The sequence below is a fragment of the Rhincodon typus genome, chromosome 33 (genome assembly GCF_021869965.1).
Source record: "Rhincodon typus isolate 14 chromosome 33, sRhiTyp1.1, whole genome shotgun sequence".
Lineage (NCBI taxonomy): Eukaryota > Metazoa > Chordata > Chondrichthyes > Orectolobiformes > Rhincodontidae > Rhincodon > Rhincodon typus.
The window spans coordinates 28,065,858-28,086,927 of record NC_063364.1 but is presented as its reverse complement, the minus strand read 5'-3'; the positions used below and the strand labels follow the sequence as shown (position 1 = coordinate 28,086,927).

The 21,070-nt window shown below is 41.5% G+C and overlaps 1 protein-coding gene across 1 annotated transcript in view; it reads left to right on the top strand.

Annotated features, from left to right (window-relative positions):
- The first annotated feature begins 377 nt into the window (after positions 1-377).
- nox5 (NADPH oxidase, EF-hand calcium binding domain 5) overlaps positions 378-21,070 on the top strand; it is a 63,881-nt gene continuing 43,188 nt past the window's right edge. The window contains exons 1-6 of the mRNA XM_020537224.1: positions 378-497; positions 4,003-4,153; positions 9,092-9,302; positions 15,024-15,261; positions 16,227-16,380; positions 16,807-16,982. Of these exons, the coding sequence (XP_020392813.1) occupies positions 378-497; positions 4,003-4,153; positions 9,092-9,302; positions 15,024-15,261; positions 16,227-16,380; positions 16,807-16,982 (1,050 nt within the window). The remainder of the gene's footprint in view (positions 498-4,002; positions 4,154-9,091; positions 9,303-15,023; positions 15,262-16,226; positions 16,381-16,806; positions 16,983-21,070) is intronic.

Genomic DNA, 21,070 nt, shown 5'->3' with positions numbered 1-21,070 from the left:
TTAGGTGTTTAAAGCTGCATACAATGTACAAACATTATATCACTTGTGATTTGGTATACATTAACGTCTGCAATAAAATGAATCTTTTGAAATTGTTCACTATGACAAAACATTCAAACTTCAAAGGACACATGTTAAGGGTCTGAAACAAAATGAATGTCTATGTTTTCACTGTTCGTTGTAAAATAAACTCCCAAAGAAGTGGATGGTATAAATGTACTCAACAAAAGATCTGCTTGTGCTTTTCAAGAACGTTGGTGATCTGGGCAGTGAGGCTGACCATTCACTATAGGAGCAGGGTTGTTAATTCTTATGAGTTTTCCTTGTTTTAATTATTGTTCCATTTCTTTTCAACCACCTCCTTCTGTTGCAGCACAATGAGTGCAGACGATGATGCTAAGTGGTTGGAATGGGTAACGAAGCAGTTTGAAAATATTGCTGGTGAGGATAAGGAGATTAATTTGGAAGAATTCAAGACAGCACTCAAAGTGAAAGAGGCAAGATCACTTTCTTAATGCACAAAGAACATATTATGATTGTTGTCAGTTCAAAACTCAGCAGTTTTAGATTTTTGTAGGAATAGAGGGAGAACTTTCATCTCTAATAAAATGGTAGATATGGTTTATAAAGAAATGGTTAATATTTTTAATACAAATTACAGGCAGAGAAAATCTTGCTGGATACATTCATTACTAGATAATATTTGCACCAATAAATTTCATCTTAAACAGTGTATTATATTTATTGTTAGGCGTGTCTTGAGTAATTTGGGAACTATTTGAAAGAATTGCCTTTTTGTTTGTAATAGTGTAATCAGAATTTTAATATATATGATGTTTGTCCAGTGCCACACAGTTCTGCTGGAAGCATTAGTCAGCAGGTGGAAAATTCTTTATAAATTTTCATTCAGAAATACATCGCTAGTGGACAGTATCCAGAAACAACATTGGAATAATACTGCTTAGATGGAGGCCATTCGGCCCAGTTCTCCCCCACAGGACTGTAACTTTTCTCCCTCACATGTTTACCCAACTCCTTTTTGAAAGTTAATTTCAGGCAGTGCACTCTAGATCATAAGGTCTTCTTGTTGTGAATATCCTGTCATGGTTCATGCGTTTTAGTGTTTAGTGTTTAGTTCCGGGAATTAAAGATTAACTGTTGGAATTGGGATAATGCAGTTAAAGCAAGCCTGGATTTCATCAAACTTACAAGGTTGAAACTGTTGACTTAAGAGATTAACAGCTAGTAAAGTAAGATCATAAAACAGCGTGTGGGTTTACTTAGCTAAGAGCTGGAGACTCATCATCTGCTATGTTTGCGTGAACTGAATATGTTTTTCTTATAGGAATTAAGTTAGTTTAAAGCATTTAGTGATGGCCTGACAGATGGAGAAGCTTTATTGAATAAGAATCTGGAATAAAAGCCCAACTAAATGCTGTGGGCAGCATAATAACTCAGTGATTAGCACTGCTGCCTCACAGCACCAGGGATCTGGGTTCAATTCCACCCTCAGGCGACTGTCTGTGTGGAGTTTGCACGTTCTCCCTGTGTCTGCGTGGGTTTCCTCCGGGTGCTCCGGTTTCCTCCCACAGTCCAAAGATGTGCAGGTTAGGTGGATTAGTTGTGGGAAATACAGTGTTACAGGGATAGAGCTGGGGGGGGTGGGGGAGCAGCATGGGTCTGGTTGGAATGCTCTTCAGAGGGTCGGTGTGGATTGATGGGTTGAATGGCCTGCTTCCATACTGTAGGGCTGCTATGATTCTATTCTAATTGAAGGAAATGAGGAATAATTCACTTATGGGATGGTCTACAGCAGGCTCCATCATCATGGCTATAGGTGTAGCTTAGGAAGGCTATTTGGTTTTAGTTTATCTGGGTGTTTGCAGAGAAAGGTTTTTAGTTGCAGTTGAAAGCTTATGTGGTTACTAACTCACAGAGAGAAGGTGGCCAAAATAAATGACAGACAGAGCTGTTCTGTAAGCAGAGGAAAACACTAACTTCATCATTGACCATTTGCAGAGTGGGTAAGGCTTTATCTCAGTTTGTAACTTGTGAGAAACAAAAGCTGGGTTATTGCCTAGTTTGACACCAGTTGGAGAACCTACAGCGAACCTCCCACGGTCTTATTGCAAAAGAAAGAAGCCAGCAGATTAGTTTGGAAGTATTGAAAAAGAAAGTAGACAAAGAAAGTGAGGCATCCACAGTCAAGAGATGGTAAATGAAGATATTACCTATAAGAATATCTACAGACAAGAAAAATTCTCTAGAGGATTGAGGCACAGTTAAGGGTGGTCCCTACAGAAGGAGTTTTCTGTGTCTTATGAGAGACTTCTTGAGGGGAGAAGGAAGTAAACCTGAGTACATAATGTGTGTAATTATGACCCATGTAATTAAGTTAAGACTGCTGATTTTGTTCAAATCTTTTATATTCAATAATGTTTGTTTTGTTTTTGAAAAAGGTGAAACCTTGTGGTGCACTTCATTTGGTAAAAACAAGATAATCAGATTCCTTTTTATACTTTAATAGTCCCGAACTGGATTGTTCCACCCTCTGAATGTATTTTTCTTACCTCGGTCTGATTCTTTTGCCAAGTGAACTTAAACCTTTGTACTGTAGTTATTAACTTTCCTGGCAGTGGAAACGTTTTCTCCCCATCTATACTAAAGCTGTTCATAATTTTGAACAACGCTGTTCAATCTAACCTAAACCTTTCATACCTGAAGGCGAACAATCTAATTTCTCTGTCTCTCCATCTACTGAATAAAGAAACTTGAATTTAAGTTGAACCTTAGGACGTGCCAAAGTACTTTAAAATGAATTGATTACTTTCAAATTGCAATAAGCTGACCAGTGGGAGAATTGGCACACAGCAAGTCCCTGCAAGCCTCATTTAGAAGTGCTTTTTGATAGAGGGATGTTGGTTAGGACTGGGAAAAGTTACTCCTCAACATCAAACAGTACTATAGGATAGTTAGCAGCCAACAGAGCAGACAGATAGGACATCAGGTTCATGCATCATCCAGGAAATGAATTCTGGTCATTTTAGAAAGCACTTGGCTGGCAGCTAGAATTTACATGGTGACCTGTCATGAAGTTTGAACCCACAACTTTTGGATTCCGAAGCAAATGTACTACCTATTATTCGTCACTGATTTATAATGGGTATTTTAATTTGGGATATCGTAAGCATGTATAGATTTCAACCTTGCCTCAATTGGCAGCAATTTTCATTGCACTCAGAACTCCATAAACAAGGCTGACATTCCTAGTGCAGAACGGATGCAGTTCTGCATGTCAGAGATTTCTTCCCTTGAACGTAACATTAAAGAAAGACTCCACCTGCCCTTGGGACTATGGAGAAAGCAGCTAAAAGAAAAAGAAAGACTTGCATCAGGATCTGCCTTTGTTGAACACTGGACATCCTGAAGCACTTTACAGCCAAATAAAGACTTCATATTTGGCATGGTGGCTCAGTGGTTAGCACTGCTGTCTCACAGCACCAGGGACCCGGGTTTGATTCCACCCTCAGGCAACTGTGTGTGTGGAGTTTGCGCATTCTCCCCTGTGTCTGTGTGGGTTTCTTCCCATAGTCCAAAGGTATGCAGATTAGGTAGATGGGCCATGCTAAATTGCCCATAGTCTCCAGGGATGTGCAGGCAAGGTAGATTAGCCATGGGGAATGCAGGGTTACAGGGATAGGGTAGTTAGGTGTCTCTGGGGGATGCTCTTCAGAGGGTTGTTATGGACTCGATGGGCCGAATTGCCTGCTTCCACGCTGTAGGCATTCTATGATTCTAGATCTGAAATGTATTCACTGCTGTAAAGGGAAATGCAGCAAAGAGGGAGTGAAACTAATTGGATAGCTCTTCCAGAGATCTGGCACAGCCATGATGGGTCAAATAATCTCTTTCGGTGCTGTAAGAATTTTTTTTTATGTTGAATCACCAGTATCTTTCTTTTTAGTCAGGTACTAAAATGTTGCCTTTGTATTCTCACCTCAGTCCTTCTTCGCAGAAAGGTTCTTTACTCTGTTTGACTCTGATGGGAGTGGCAGTATAAGTTTGGACGAATTATTGAAAGCCTTGAATCTCCTCACACATGGAAGTGAAACAGACAAACTACGATTCCTTTTCCAGGTCTACGATGTTGATGGTAATATATAATTGAATCGATTGGCATGCCTTTGACAGGAAAAGCAAATGGGAGTTTTGTAGTATGTACAATGCAGTGAAAATCTCAGTATCGTATTGCAATCTTTAAGTGATTTTCTTGTTTCTTGTTTATTGATAGACCTAAATGACAATACAAAATCCATAGGGCAGGATCCCACTGCTTTTTGTACAATTACTCTCAATTGCAACATAATGGCAATGCAGGAGAGAGGACGAGTAGATTATTTTATGGAGCTTCAGAAGGAAGAAGAGGGGAAGAAAAGTTGCCATACCAAACATTAATTAATGAGAAAGATACACTAACATGTATGTTTTGATAAAAGTTGGACGCTCAATGAGCTAGATTGGCTACTAGATGAAAAGGTTTTCCTTACTCGTCAGCAGGATGCATGAGTAGAATTGGAGTTTATTCAGATATAGGAGCAACACTCAAATATCTGGTGCAGTTAAACGATATGGAAACTTAACATCTTTGAGAGACAGAAAAACAGGATTCGTCAATGGAGAACAAAGTGCATTTGAAATAATTTAACAAGAAAGGAAACAATGAACATTCATCCTGAGATACGAATAGATAGTTAGGCAAAGAATGGCGATGTTAAAAATGGAATAGGGTGAAACTGGCAGGACAGACCCAGCAGAGGGGGTGACACAGTGGTATACAGTCGGGAGGGTGTTGCTCTAGGAGTCCTCAACATTGACTCTGGACTCCATGAAGTCTCATGGCTTCGGGTTCAACATGTGCAAGGAAACCTCCTGCTGATTACCACATACTGTCCTCCCTCAGCTGCAGAATCAGTATTCCTCAATGTTGAACAGCACTTAGCACTGAGGATAGTGAGGGCACAAAATATACTCTGGGTGGGGGATTTCAATCTCCACCACCAAGAATGGCTCGGCAGCAGTAATACTGATCGAGCTGGTCAGGTCCTAAAGGAAATAGCTGCTAGACTGGGTCTGCGGCAGGTGGTGAGGGAACCGACAAGAGGGGAAAACATACTTGACCTCATCCTTACCAATTTGCTGGCTGCAGTTGCATCTGTCCATGACAGTATCGGTAAGAGCGACCATCGCACAGTCCTTGTGGAGACGAAGTCCCGCCTTCACATTGAGAACAACCTCCATCGTGTTGTGTGGCACTATCACCGTGCCAAATGGGACAGACTTAGCACAGATCTAGCAACTCAAGACTGGGCATCCATGAGGCGCTGTGGGCCATCATCAGCAGCAGAATTGTACTCCAGTACAATCTGTAATCTCATGGCCCGGCATATTCCCCACTCAACCATTACCATCAAGCCAGGGGATCAACCCTGGTTCAATGGAGAGTGCAGGAGGGCATGCCAGGAGCAACACCAGGCATACCTGAAGATAAGGTCTCAACCTGGTGAAGCCACCAAACAGGACTACTTTCATGCCAAACAGCGAAAGCAGCAAGTGATAGGCAGAGCTAAGCGATCCTAGAACCAACAGATCAGATCTAAGCTCTGCAACCCGGCCACATCCAGTTGTGAATGGTGGAGGACAATTAAACAACTCACTGGAGGAGGAGGCTCCACAAATATCCCCATCCTCAATGATGGAAGAGCCCAGCACATCATGGCAAAAGATAAGGCTGAAGCTTTCGCAGCAATCTTCAGCTGAAATTGCCGAGTGGATGATCCATCTCAGCCACCTCCAGCGGTCCCCAGCGTTACAGATACCAGTCTTCAGCCAATTCAGTTCAGTCCATATGATATCAAGAAATGGTTGGAGACACCGGATGCTGAAAAGGCTATTGGCCCTGACAATATTCCAGGAATAGTACTGAAGACTTGTGCTCCAGAACCTGCCACTCCCCTAGCCAAGCTGTTCCAGTACAGTTACAACACTGGCATCTACCCGACAATGTGGAAAATTGCCCAGGGATGTCCTGTACACAAAAAGCAGGACAAATCCAACCCGGCCAATTACCACCCCATCAGTCTACTCTCGATCATCAGTAAAGTGATGGAAGGTGTCAGTAACAGTCTATCAAGCAGCACCTGCTCAGCAATAACCTGCTCAGTGACGCCCAGTTTGGGTTCCGCCAGGGCCACTCAGCTCCTGACCTCATTACAGCCTTGGTTCAAACATGGACAAAAGAACTGAATTCCAGAGGTGAGGTGAGAGTGACAGCCCTTGACATCAAGGCTGCATTTGACTGAGTGTGGCATTAAGGAGCCCTGGCAAAACTGGAATCAATGAGTATCAGGGGGCAAACTCTCCGGTGGTTGGAGTCGTACATGACACATAGGAAAATGGTCGTGGTTGTGGGAGGTCAATCATCCCAGCTCCAGGACATCTCTGCAGGAGTTCCTCAGGGTACTGTCCTAGGCCCAACCATCATCAGCTGCTTCATCAATGACATTCCCTCCATCATAAGATCAGAAGTGGGGATGTTCGCCGATGATTGCACAATGTTCAGCACCATTCGTGACTCCTCAGATACTGAAGCAGGCCGTGTTCACATGCAACAAGATCTGGACAATATCCAGGTTTGGGCTGACAAGTGGCAAGTAACATTCATGCCACACAAATGCCAGGCTATGACCATCACCAATAAGAGACAATCTAACCACAGTCCCTTGACATTCAATGGTGTTACTGAATACCCCACTATCAATGTCCTGGGGGTTACCATTGACCAGAAACTCAACTGGACTCACCACATTAACACAGTGGCTACAAGAGCAGGCCAGAAGCTAGGAATACTGCGGCAAGTAACTCATCTCCTGACTCCTCAAAGCTTGTCCGCCATCTACAAGGCCCAGGTTAGGATTGTGATGGAATTCTCCCCACTTGCCTGGATGAGTGCAGCCCCAGCAACACTCAAGAAGCTTGACACCATCCAGGACAAAGCAGCCCACTTGATCGACACTACATCCACAAGCATCCACTCCCTCCACCACCGACGCTCAGTAGCAGCAGTGATGCACTGCAGAAATTCGCCAAAGATCCTCAGACAGCACCTTCCACACTCATGACCACTTCCATGTAGAAGGACAAGGGCAGTAGATATATGGGAACACCACCAGCTACAAGTTCCCCTCCAAGTCACTCACCATCCTGACTTGGAAATATATTGCCATTCCTTCACTATCGCTGGGTCAAAATCCTGGAATTCCCTCCCTAATACCATTGTGGGTCAACCCACAGCAGGACGACTGCAGTGGTTCAAGAGGGCAGCTCACCACCACCTTCTCAAGGGCAACTAGGGATGGGCAAGAAATGCTGGGCCCAGCCAGCAACACCTATGTCCCACAAATGAATAGAAAAAAAAACTATCAAAAGGAAGATAAGGTAAGTCTTAGTAGGACATATTGGAGAAATTAGCAAGATTTTAGTACCCCATCAAAGAATAGGGATGTCAAAGTGTAGCAGTTGCATCAACTTCTTCCTCTTCCTCAATTCCTCAATTCCTCACTGTGCTGAATCCAAAACTAATTATATCATCTGTTGCAGCTCAGAATCTTAAAAGTTGTGCAATATCATGTTGGTTAAATTCAGTTTTGGCAGATGCAAAATTGTCAGTTATGGAAGTCAATGGTAAGAAAATTCAGGTTGTTGTTTGATGGAGAACTAATTGGCATCCCTTACAAAGCTGAATTTCATCTGCATTATCCCCCTCAGTTACTTATTCATCTTGTAGTTGATCAACTTTCAAAATCCATGCTTTGCCTTGTCACCGAACTTCACTTTCTGGTCTACTTGCTCTTGTCTCCTGTTCTTTGTGACGTTAGTGATATCCTGCACCAAGAATATTCACTTAGGTTTTCCACCCTAGAAATCTTTCCTCTTGCAGCTTGTAAAGTCATTAGAAGGAGGAATTGTGGGATTACTACCTTATCGCTCATACCATCCAGTCTCAGTCAATGTATGGCCTATTGCAAGCCCTCAATGAATGTACTCCCTATAATCATTCTCAGGTAACCTCTGATATATAGGTAACCACCTGATTATTCCTATGAACAACTGTCATACAGATTGTCTTGAATGAAGTCTTTTGAACTCCTTAGATACGCTATTGCTTTGTGACGATTCTCAGTTATTCATCATTTTCTGTACAAAACAATGATATCTTGCTCTTACAGTTAATAAATTCAACCCAAATTTAAGTTGTAATTCTTCATGTACTAGCTTGTTTATTAGCAGAACAGCAACTCTGAGATTGTAACAGATCATACAACCAAGTACAATTGCTTATCCCCTACATAACAGACTGAATCACCTGTTCCCATATCCTTCTATAAATCTTTTGCTTTTAGTCATCTTTCTCATCTCTTCTTAAAAATTGACATGATTTCCTGTTTCAATCAGAGTCCCCCGTTGTGCATATCATAGCCTAACAATCCTACTCTTCAACACTGATAACATGCATTATGTCACACCTGTAACACACTAAATTGTTCCCAAGGTATTTGTAAAAGTGTACGAAATAAAGTTTGAGGTTGATCCACATGAAGAAATATTATGATAGGAGGCCAAAAGTAGGTTTTAAGAAGTAGCCTAAAGTAGGAGAGAGAGAGAGAGAGAAAAACACAGACAAAAATGTTTAGGAAAATAATTATGGAGCTTGGAACCTCAGTAGTAGTAGACCTGGCTGCCAAATTTGGAGGCAAATAAATCAGGAATGCACATTGGAGGAAAGCAGAGATCTTGAAAAGTTGTAGGGCTGAAAGAAATTTATATAGAGAAGGAGGGACATAGCCATTGAGAGGTTTGAACACTGGATGATGTTTAGATTTATATCAATGACATTTGTTCTAGATCCTTCAATAACTGGAAACAGCCTATTTCTCTCTAACTTTTAAAAAATAAACTCTCTTGATTCACCCTGTAATCATCCATAACCCAATAACAGCCCTGATTTACTATTGCTGTAACTATCGACTCACAGGCAGTGGCTCCATAGACCCCGATGAGTTACGCATCGTCCTCAAATCCTGTTTACGGGAAAGTGCGATTTCCTTACCAGAGGAAAAACTTGATGACCTCACAATGGCACTGTTCGAGTCGGCCGACAAAGACAACAGTGGTGCCATTACTTTTGAGGAGCTCAAGGAAGAGCTGGAGAACTTTCCGGAAGTAATGGAGAACCTGACAATAAGGTAATGTTGGAAAAATGAAGTTGGCTTCGATTCAATTTCCGAGCTAGCCACGAAACAGAGCAAAAAATTGCTGATATTTTGTGGACTGAATTTTCAACACCTCATAAGATTGCTAGATGCAGCAAGTGTAATTGTTATGCTGGTATAGGTAGAAATGTACTTCTGAAATTGATGATAAGTTGGTTAATGGGACAAAGAAGGCAAAGATTTAACCTGAACTATAACCCACACAATAACTGGCTTAATACTGCCTGGTGCATTAAAGTTGCCAGTTGGATATATTCCTGGAGATCCAACATTAGTTCTCATCTCCAAATGCCCCACTCAGTCAACAACTTTTCTCTGCCATCATTGTTTCTTTATAACTAATCAATTGAGGTGTTCAAAGAAAATAGATAAAGTACAATATTTTTAATACTACCCTCTCTAAGGGCATTGTGGGTCAACCTACAGCACATGAACTGCAATGGTTCAAGAAGGCAGCTCACCACCACCTTCACAAGGGCAACTATGGATGAGCAATGAATGCTGGGCCCAGCCAGAGATGCCCAAATCCCATGAGTGAATAAAAAAAGAAAAAAAAAAAAATTCAATGCCACCATACTGAATTACTGTGAACAGTTTTTGGACCTTTATCCAAGTAAGGATAAACTGGCATTACAGGCAGTCCAGAGGAGGTTTGCTAGGCTGATATTAGGAATGGAGGGACTGTCTTATAAGGAGAGGTTATGTAGGTTGGACCTGTGCTCACTGGAGTTTAGATGGATGAAAATGACCTTATTAAAACAGACAAGACTTTTAGGCGATTTGACAGGGTAGATGCAGAGAGGTTAATTCGTCTTGCAGGAAAGTATAGGACCAGAGGGATTAATCTTAGAGCAAGGAGTCTCATATTTAAGATATTGAGGAGGAGAAATTTCTTCTGTCAGAGGATAGTGAATTTGTTGAATTCTTTACAACAGAGGACTGTAGCGGCGGGGACATTAAGTGTATTAAAAACTGAGGTAGACAGCTTTTTAATCTGTAATGGAATTGAAATAAGTCTACAGAGGCCAGTATTCCATTACCAAATCACCCTTTACAAAGTCCTTGACTATTGTGGTACCTCGTACAGTAGTATCCCTGACACTCAACCTTTTTATATCAGCCAGGGCTCCTTGATTGGATCAGGCTAATAGCCACAACCAGGGAACTCATGTTCTATGAGGTCCAGCTGCCTGACCTTGTTTCAATTACTACAGGAATTAAGGGTTTTGAGGGGGAAAAGGCAACGAAGTAGAGATGAGGATTATCAGATCAGCCATCATCTCAGAATGGTGGACCAAACTCGATGGGCTGAATGGCCTCCCTCTGCTCCTACATCTTGTGGTCTCTTGGGTTTTCCCTATGCTTTGCATACTTCAGTATCATGGAGATTAATCTTTAGACTGTGGACTGTTAGCAACTCCATGATCTACGCTCTGTGCATCAACCTTGGAAACTGACCTTCCCTGAACTAAACATCCCGATTTTAGAAACATAACTTTGTTGAAAAATGTGCAGAATTCTGAAACAAATTGTAGCACAGTTCCAGTGGAGCACTCCTGTCTCTGCACAAATGAATGATTGAATCTGAGATCTGCCTATGTGGCTGTGGGGCACACAAAGAGAGGATTCATTCAACCTCCCACCCCTTCAATTTACCAGATTGAATCATTAGCTTCATCAAGACTTTCGACCAAGTGGGAGCAAAGGTGTTGTTTCTACAAAGGTTCCATACACTTGTTCGACATTTGCAGCAATTCTCTAATTGCTGTCAGCAACAGGCATGTTTAATTAAGCATAAATAATGAGCTATATTGTACACGAGTTTGTTGGCAGTTGAATCAGTTGGTTATATTTAGACTTTTGTGGCAGAAAGACCATATGATCTATATGTGTGTGAAGCCCTCCTGGAGGTTATTACAGAGCTGGCAAGAACGGGGACTGTTGCATTAATACATGGCCCTTATTCCAAAACTTTGAGGTTTCTGGATGAAATTACAAAGCTCTAAAAGCAGCCATTAAAAGACTGATGTCTATATCAAACAGTTTGTGTGTACCTTATGTCACACTAATATTTTGTCACAGAGTGCACCGAGCTAGCTGCATGGATCTCATAGAGTCTGTAACGTCAATGGTATAAATAAGGCAAGGTCCAGGACTGATGGCTCTCTGAAACATGTCTCTCCGATTCTGTTGCCAATGCAAGGAAACTGGTTCATTTGATATCAGCAGATTGTCAGTGTTGACACTCTTGGGTTTAATTCGTTCACAGGACATTGGCATCGTTGACTGGGTCCACATTTATTATCTATCAGAGGGTGCTGATGCTGAGCCCCTCCTTGAACTGCTGCAGTTAATTTTGTGTAGGTAGACCCACACTGCCATTAGGAAGGTGTTCCAGGATTTTGACCCACCAACAGTGAAGGAAGCATGATGTATTTCCAAATAAGGATGGTGAGTGGCTTGGAGATGATCTTGAAGGTAGTGGTGTTCCCATGTATTTGCTGCCCTTGTCCTTCTAGATGCAAGTGGTCGTGGGTTTGGAAGGTGCTGTCTAAGGAGCCTTGGTGTATCTTGTAGATAGTACACATTGCTACTACTGAGCATTGGTGGTGCCATTATGAAGCAGAAATCTTGTGCAATGATGTCCAATAAACATAGCTGCCTATGTTCCTCTCTGCATTGCGGCCTTGAGCACTGGATACAGAGAGATCAATCCGTCATTTCAATCATGATTTGTAGAGGTACATTACCTGAGAAGCGCTGTGTTGAAACATTTGCAAAGAGATTAGATGCAAATGAATTAAGCACTTGTGCAGGAGTAGTGGCAATTTGAAAATAAATCCTGTTATTTCTAACGACTTTGAAGTAAAGCGCTTTAAGCATTAACAGGCAATAATTAAACAATTCAAATTAAGTTTCTTTTTCCACTACTTTAATGGTGTTATAAGTGTGTTTGCATCTCCATTAATATAGCAAAGGAAAAATTCCAAATAAATATGTTAAGTGTTACCAAGGCATGAGATGACACGTAACAGAAAATTATGTGTGGCAAGTGTGAACAAATGTGAAGCATTTCTGACATAACAGAGTCATTGTTGCTGTTTGAATGTGGTGGAATGTTGGACCAGTGCCAATTAGGATTTTACAAAAGTTATAGTTTTTAATTATGGTATGTAAAGCAGATGGTGAAATTTGAATTCGATAAACAACTGGAATTCAGAGTCTCACGATGACCCACGAATCGATTGTCGGAAAAACTTATTTCGTTCACAAATGTCCTCTAGGGAAAGAAACTGCCATTCTTACCCAGTCTGGACAACATGTAACTCCAGTCCCAAAGCAATATGGTTGACTCTTAGCTGCCCTCTGGGCAATTCAGGATGAGCTTGGCCAGCAACAACTTCATCATGTGAATGAAGAATAAAAAACAAAAATCAGGGCATACCGTTAAATTGGGCCATTTGGTCCATACCAATGCTTAAGCTCCAGAGAAGCTTTCTCCCAACTCTTTTCATCAAATGTGTCAGCATAAAGTTCAATCCTTTCTCCCTCATGTAATCTAACTCCCCTTTGAATGTCTCTCTATTGTTTACCTCATCTAATATTCATGGTCATTGTTTTATCATGTGCTTTGATGCCACACAATAAGTTTGGATAATTTCCAGACTGATCGAAGAACGAGTAAAGTCACAAACTGTCTTCAAGCTTTGACTTCAAAGTAACACTATTTATTATACCTGCATACTAAACACTGCTGTTCTCAGTTATCATAGATACATCAAGCTCTGGTTTATGGTTAAATCAGTTACAAACTAATCTATCTTCTTTGTGTATTTAGGTCCACATGCTCATGTAAGTCTTCCAGAGACTGGTCTCTAATGTAATGTGTTGTAGTCTAATGTGGTCTATTCTGCCTCCATCATATTATTCTATTTATGTTCAGTGATGTGCAGCTCTGTGAAATTATCACAATTTTGCTCCAGGGTCTTGAAGCTCTTAGACAACAGTAGCTAGTTCCATTCTTTACATAAAGAGGCTTTTCCTGAATATCCTAATGGATTTATTAATGGCTATCGTATATTCATGGCCTTTAGTCTTACTAGTCTTACGTATCAAATGTTTAATAATCATAAAGGTCTCTATCAGGACCTCCACAACCTTCCCTTTTACTGAAGTAAAGAGTCCCAGCCTGTCCAATTTCACCTGATAGACATAACCTTGTAAATTGTTGTAAATAATTTTTGCACCTTCTCAAATTCCTCTGTACTCTTTGTACTCTGTGAAGACCAGCACCTTCATAGTTCAATGTCATTTGTTGATTTGCACAATTCAGTATCAGCCAACCTTGTGTTTCAAACCAGACACAGTGTTGCGCAGTGAGCAGGGCAGTGGGCTTAATCCTAGTCTTAAGAAATAGGAGCAGGAGTAGGCTATTCAACCCCTCAATCCTGCTCGCCATTTAACATGGTCATGGCTGATCTGCTCCAGGCTTTACCTCCTCTTTTGTGTCAGCTCAGCATAGTCATCAATTCCTCGATATTTCAAAAATCTATCCACCTCCTCTTTAAATAGTTTCAGTGATCTAGCCTGGACAACTCTCTAGGATGGAGAATTCACTATCCTCTGGATGAGGAAATTCGTTCACATCTCAGTTTTAAAAGCGTTTCCCCTTATTCTGTTAGTATGTCCCCTAATTTGAGATGCCCCCAGTGGTGGGAACATCTCAGCATCTACTCCATCAAGCAACCCCCTCCCAGAATCTTGCATGTATCAATAATATCACCCCTCATTCTTCAAAACTCTTAATGAATAAAAACCTAACCTGCTTACTCATCAGCCCAGTCATTCCAGGAATCAGCCTGGCCTAAGCAAACAAGCAGCAGGTACTATGGGCTGAAGAATGGATACAAAAATAGACATAAAAATAGACTGGGAAGACTGGGAGTTTTTCCACTGGAGCCTAGAACATTGAGGGATGACCTTATTGAGGTTTATAAAATCACGAGGGGCATAGATAAGGTGAATGACAAGGGTCTTCTCCGTAGGGTGGGAGAATTCAAAACTGTGGGGCATATTTTTAAGGTGAGAGGAGAAAGATTTAAAAAGGACATGAGGGGCAACTTTTTTACACGGAGAGTGGCTCGTGTGTGGAATGAACAGCCAAAGTGGTGGCTGCAGGCACACTTACAACATTTAGAAGAGATTTGGATAAGTATGTAATAGGAAAGGTTTGGAGAGATATGGGCCAACCAAGCGTGGGCAAGTGGGACTATTTTTGTTTGGGAACATGATCGGCGTGGACTAGTTGGACCAAAGGGTCTGTTTCCATGCTGTATGACTCTATAAGAGTGGGATATTTACAAAGTATGCGTAGAAATAAACTGAGAACTATATTTTTAAGTGAGCCAGATGTTTGGAAGCAATGTGGTGAATTTCAGTACTAGGGTTTATTGTCAATGGTGAGTCCAATGAAATTCAACATTTCTGATGATTGAAATATTACAGACCTCTGAATACCTTGTAGACAGAATGACTCTGAGTTCTAATCTCAGGATAGAAAAGTTGAACAGGGAGGTTCACTGTAGCTCACGCACTTGCAATACTATTTATTATCAGCCTTGGGAAGTTTACAGATAATATGTCCCAGTCTACTGAAGGAGGACAGCAGTTAATTTGGTAACTCTTTTCCTACAGTGCTGCTAACTGGCTAAAGCCACCAGCTACAGAGAAGTGCACAAGACAGACCCCGCGGTATCTAACACCAGCCTACTGGCACAACAATAGCCGCAAGCTGCTCTTCATGTGCTGTTACATTCTCGTCAACATCTTTCTTTTCACGTTTGCTGCAGCAAAATACGTCAACGCTGGTGGATGGGTTATGTTGGCAAAAGGTTGTGGACAGTGCCTTAACTTTAACTGTACCTTCATCGGAGTGAGTACTGAAATAAGCTCCCATTGGAATTTAATCTTAGCCCAATTTAACCTAACTTTCTCAGGTAAAGGAAGTTGAAGGATACGAATGCCGGTTTAGCAGGTTAATGCATTATCAAGTGAGGTAGTGAGTCACACAGGCCAGGGAAAGTCCCAGGTTTAACTCCTAACGTGTTGAGTTAATCACAGCCAGAATAACAGAGCTGTGCTCGTACAACCTACAGAGTGGCAAATCAATTGGGCTCCCTGTTCCTGACTGCTGTCTGTTTATTTTCTGCTGGAAAATTGTCAGGGGACAATGCCTAGATATTCCCTCCTCACACCACAGCTGAATCATCTGCTGTCTCTCAGCAGATCCTCACGCCTTTGATTGATTATGTAAAATGAAAATGTAAACCAGGAAAATCCGTGACATTGGAGTTGCTCGCCCCTTCAATGTCTCTGTTCCCATATAAAGAGTGACAGTTTGCAGACTGTTGACTTCTGGGTGACCCCAGCTCCCCTGCCTCAGTCACTGGTGTAAGCACGCAATGGAAGATTTAATGGAAATGTTCAAAATCAGCAAAATGTTTTTTTTGTTGAACCATAGAATGGTCAAGCACAAAAGGAGGCCATTCAACTCATTGTGTCCACTACTAGTTCTCTGAAGGAGCAACCTATTTAGTCCCACTCACCCAATCTTCCCCAGCATCCCGCAAGACTTTTCTCTTCAGATTATGACCCAATTCTACTCCCTGGGTAGTGACGATTCTCCTGAATTCTTTACTGGATTAATTTGTGACCATTTCATATTTATTCCCCTCCCACCCCATTCTTGGTCTCTTCCTTATGGACACATTGAAGAAAAACAAGTTACTTTGAATAGGATATCAGCTAATTACTAACACATACTATCTTGTTATTATTTGTGTTGCAGGAATTCAAGAATATTTTAACCAAAATTTAAACTATTTTTTCATCTTTAAGGTCCTTATGCTACGCCGATGCCTGACTTGGTTAAGAGCAACCTGGATGGTAAGGGTTCTGCCTTTGGACCAACATGTACTTTTGCACCAGCTGGTTGGATTTGCTATATTTGGACTGAGTGTTGTCCATGCTATTGCGCATCTCATAAACTTTGGTAAGTATTCAAACAAAGTGATGAGTGATACTATTTACACACCAAAGCATTTTTTTGGAACAGTATTTTCAAAGCCTGAAGATCAGGGTTTAGTTTGAAGAACACCTCAACTACTTTCAACAATTTGTTTTGAAGAACACCAGGGGTTGGGATTTGTGGAGATGTTGGTGAGTGTGTCTGTTGAGGAGACATTGGCTGCTGGAATGACACATAACCAGCAAACCAGGGTTGAGGAAAGAACTAGGCGCAGGGAAGAAATGGCAGGAGTTTCATGAGTGGGGAGTGGTAATCCAAATCCTTATATCAACATATCTTTCAGTTCCTTTCTCCTTGTCCTCATCTCTCTTTCCCTTAGATATATCCATTCCAGTCACATGAACAACTCCAAGGGATGGCAAGTATACTGAGATTTATTTCCTTTTGCAGTGAATTTGACTCTCAGTGATGGAACCTACCAGCTGTGGGAGTATCTCTTTACTACAAGACCTGGGATTGGTTGGATTTATGGAACAGCATCCATTACTGGAGTAATTTTGCTGCTCCTGATCATTTTGATGTTAATCTGTTCAAGTACATTCGTTCGCAGGAGTGGACATTTTGAGGTATGATAAACTATAGTCAGTACTCTTTAGAATTTAAGTTAAAAACCAAGTGTAATGATTTGCTCATTGATGTAGAACCAATAAGGCACGTCAGTTCATGATAGGAAGGACAGTGCTGCTTGACCTAATATCCATGGTTGAGCACTACATTGAGTCTATTATTGCTGTTTGGATGCTGTATCACAGAAACAGAGAAACATAGAAAATAGGTGTAGGAGTAGGCCATTCAGCCCTTTTGAGCCTGCATCACCATTCAATACGATCATGGCTGACCATGCAATCTCAGTATCCCGTTCCCGCTTTCTCTCCATAGCCCTTAATCCCTTCAGCCACAAGGGCCATGTCCAACTCCAATATATTTAACCCACTGGCCCTAACAGCTTTCTGTGGGAGGGAATTCCACAGGTTCACAGCTCCATGAGTGAGAAACCTCTTCCTCATTTCAGTCCTGAATGGCTTACCCCTTATTCTTAGACTATCACCCTTGGTTCTGGACTTGCCCCACATCGGGAACATTCCTCTCGCATCCAGCCTGTCTAGTCCCATCAGGATTTTATATGCTTCCATGAGGTAGCCACCCCCACCCCGCCATTCTTCTAAATTCCAGCGAGTACAAACCCAGTCAGTCCAGCCTTTCCTCTTATGTCAGCTTCTGTCTGGAAACTTTTTATGCTTGTTGGAAAGACTAGCAAGACCAGCATTTATGAAGCATCCTGAGATGTCCCAAGAATGTTTTGGCCTTTTTCTAGACTCACTGAGGTGAGAATGTTTCCTTAATGTGAATGCTGTGGGAGTTTTAGATATCTAACCAATATAATGAGGCTTACACGGCCAGTTAAGAGTCAACTACATTATTTCATTTGGGAGTAGTATTATACAAAGTCCAGAAGAGGCAGAAGTTGGATTTTTGAAGTATTTAACACCTTTAAACTGACATTTACAGACATATGATCTAGGAACAAAAGTAGGCCATTTGGCCCCTTAAGCATTCTCTGCCAGTTAATAAGATCATTGACGATCTGTATTTCAAATTCCACATTCCTATTTACATCCAATAGCCTTTGATTTTATTGCCTCACACGAATCTACCCAACCCTGCCTTAAAAATATTAAATGATCCAATGTCACTGTTTTCTGAAGTAGAGAGTTTTAAAGTTGCACAACCCTTTGAGAGAGAAAGAAAAGATTCTTCATATCTTTGCTGAAAGGGAGACGCCTACTCCTGAGGAAATACTCTTCCCATGTAAATCTTGTCAAGACCATTCATGATCCTACATTGTCCATTCAGGTCACCCCTCACTTTTCTAAACTCCAGCGGAAACATTTCCAGTATATCCAACCTTTCCTCATAAGACAACCCACTCAATCCAGGTTTCAATCTGATAAACTTTCTCTGAACCACCTCCAATGCGTTTAAATTCTTTCATAAATAAGGACACCAAAACTATAGAAAAACTAAAAGAACTGCGGATGCTGGAAATCAGAAACAAAAACAAAAATTCCTGCTCAGCAAGTCTGGCAGCATCTGTGAAGAGAAATCAGAGTTAATGTTTTGGGTCCGGTGACCCTTCCTCAGAATTAAAACTTCCCCAAAACTATAAACTATACTTTAGAAGTGCTCTTATCAAAATCCTGCATAACTGAAGCATAACATCCTTACTTTTATGTTCACTTCCTCTCATAATAAAGGGTAGCATTCCATTAGTCTTCTTAACCACTTGTTGTACATGGATACTAACTTTTTGTGACTCGTGCTAAAACACCCAGATCTCTCTGCACCTTGGAATTCTGCAGTCATTCTCCATTTAAATAATACTTTTTTTTATCCTTCCTGCTAAAGTGGGCAACCTCACATTTTCCCACCTTATATTCCAAATGCCAGATTTTTCCCACTCACTCAGCCTATACATATCTGTCAGCAATCTTCTTTTGTCCGTTTCACAGCATATTTTCCAAAACCCCCCCCGACTTTGTGTTATCTGCCAGTTTAGCCACTATACCTATGATCCTTTGATCAAAGTAATTGTTATGAATTGCAAAAGGCTGAGGACTCAGCACAGACCCTTATGGTACTCCACTTATCACACTCTGTCAATCAGAAAAAGACTCACCTGTGCCAATCCCTCTGTTTTCTGCTTGCCAACCAATCTTCTATCCATGCTAATTTGAACTCTTGCACTTTGCATTATTTTTCCAGGTCTCTGATAATCCTGAAACATTACCATTACATAATGTTAAGCCAAACTCTGTTTCTAATTTTGCTAAGAGAACACAACCTTTGTTTTATTTAGAGCTATTTGCTCCCACACATCTCCCTAGACCATAAATTCAGCACCAACTCGATGATGCAAGGCAGCCTCTGAACTCTGAACCAGCACTAGGAGATGAACAATGATCTCCCTCCTCTCTAATTTCACCAGTTGCCTACTGCCTGATGATTCTTAATGATAGAACATAGGAACAGGAGTGGGCTGTTCAGTCATCAAGCCTTCCCTACTATTTGAGATCATGGCTGATCATTTCATCAGTGTCATCATCACTTTTCCAAACTGTCGCCATTTCCCCGAATGTCATTAGTCTATAGAAACTCATTAATTTCTATCTCAAACCTGCTCACTGGTGCTGAGGAGATCACAAATTGAGTATTGTAAGAAATTTTGGGTGTGAGCCTTGTTTGCCCCCTTCTTCCATTGATGATCTATATGAGTGCTAAAGGGCCCTGTGGCACTATGTTCTTCTGTTCAAACAGCCTTTAATTTTTCTCTAATGAAGGGCTTTAACAAACACACCTTCCCCCGGACTAAAACAATAACAGCTAATTGCTAGTGAGACTGACTAATTGGAGCATTCCCTGTCCAGCACTCATCACTATGGACTGTCGATGAAGCACAACAGTATAGTTAGGGCTCATTATTTATGGTGGCAGGAAAACACCAACATTGGAGATACAATTACAGTTTCTGTGTATCTCTGTATGTTTCGCGTTTTTGATCCTAAGTCTTGACTTTGTACCCATTGTAGTGATTGTAACAAGCTCAGCCAGCTGGACCTCATAGAATATGAGTTCCCTGATTGGGGCTGTTAACCTGGTCCAATCAGGGAGCCCTGCCTGACAGATATAAACAGGAGTGTCAGAGGTTCTGTTCGCTCTGAGAGCTGGCCCTGAGGAACCTGGACCAGTGTCAAGGATTTTCAACGTGTAAATAAAGGGTGACTTGGTGACGGGATACCAGCCTCTGTAGAATTATTTCACCCATGATGCTGCTTGATTTATCTGTTCAGACCCTAAGGTTGTATACTGATATTGGTCACTCTGCTTGCTGGGGACATAGTCACTTTCACTCTCTGCATATCTGGTTGGGAGCTTAGCTAGGGAGCTGCCAGCTACCTCTGACAATGTTTAAGAAATATTGCATAAGTGTGACAATAACTTGAACTTCATGCAATAAGTAGCAAAGAAGATAGTTCTTCCTCATTATTTATTTTCATTTAATTAATGCAAATCCACAAAGGGAATGATAAGCTCCTCATTTGTTGAATTTAATCATAAAATTCCTACAGTGTGGAAGCAGGCCATTCGGCCCATTGAGTCCACACCAACACTCTGAAGGATATCCTACCCAGACCCACCTAGCCCACACATTATGGGCAATTTCCCATGTCCAATCCACCTAAACTGCACATCTTTGGACTGTGGAAGGAAACCAGAGCATCTGGAGGAAACCTATGCAGACACGGGGAGAACATGCAAACTCCACACAGACAGTTGCTCAAGGGTGGAATCAAACCTGTATGGACTCAATGAGCTGAATGGCCGGTCTTCCGCACAGTAGGGATTCTATGAAATAGCAACGATGTAAGTATTGCCAACTATTGTAAAAACCAGTGCCTCGGGAACCTACAGCCCAATGGCCTAAATGTGGATTTTACCAGTTTCAAAATCTCCCCATCCCCGGCCTCATCCCATGACCAACCCTCCTTCTCATCCCCGCCTCCTTGACCTGACACAACTTGTCCATCTTCTCTCCCACCTATCCACTCCTCCCACCTCACTAACCAATCCCCACCACTCCTTACCTGACTCACCT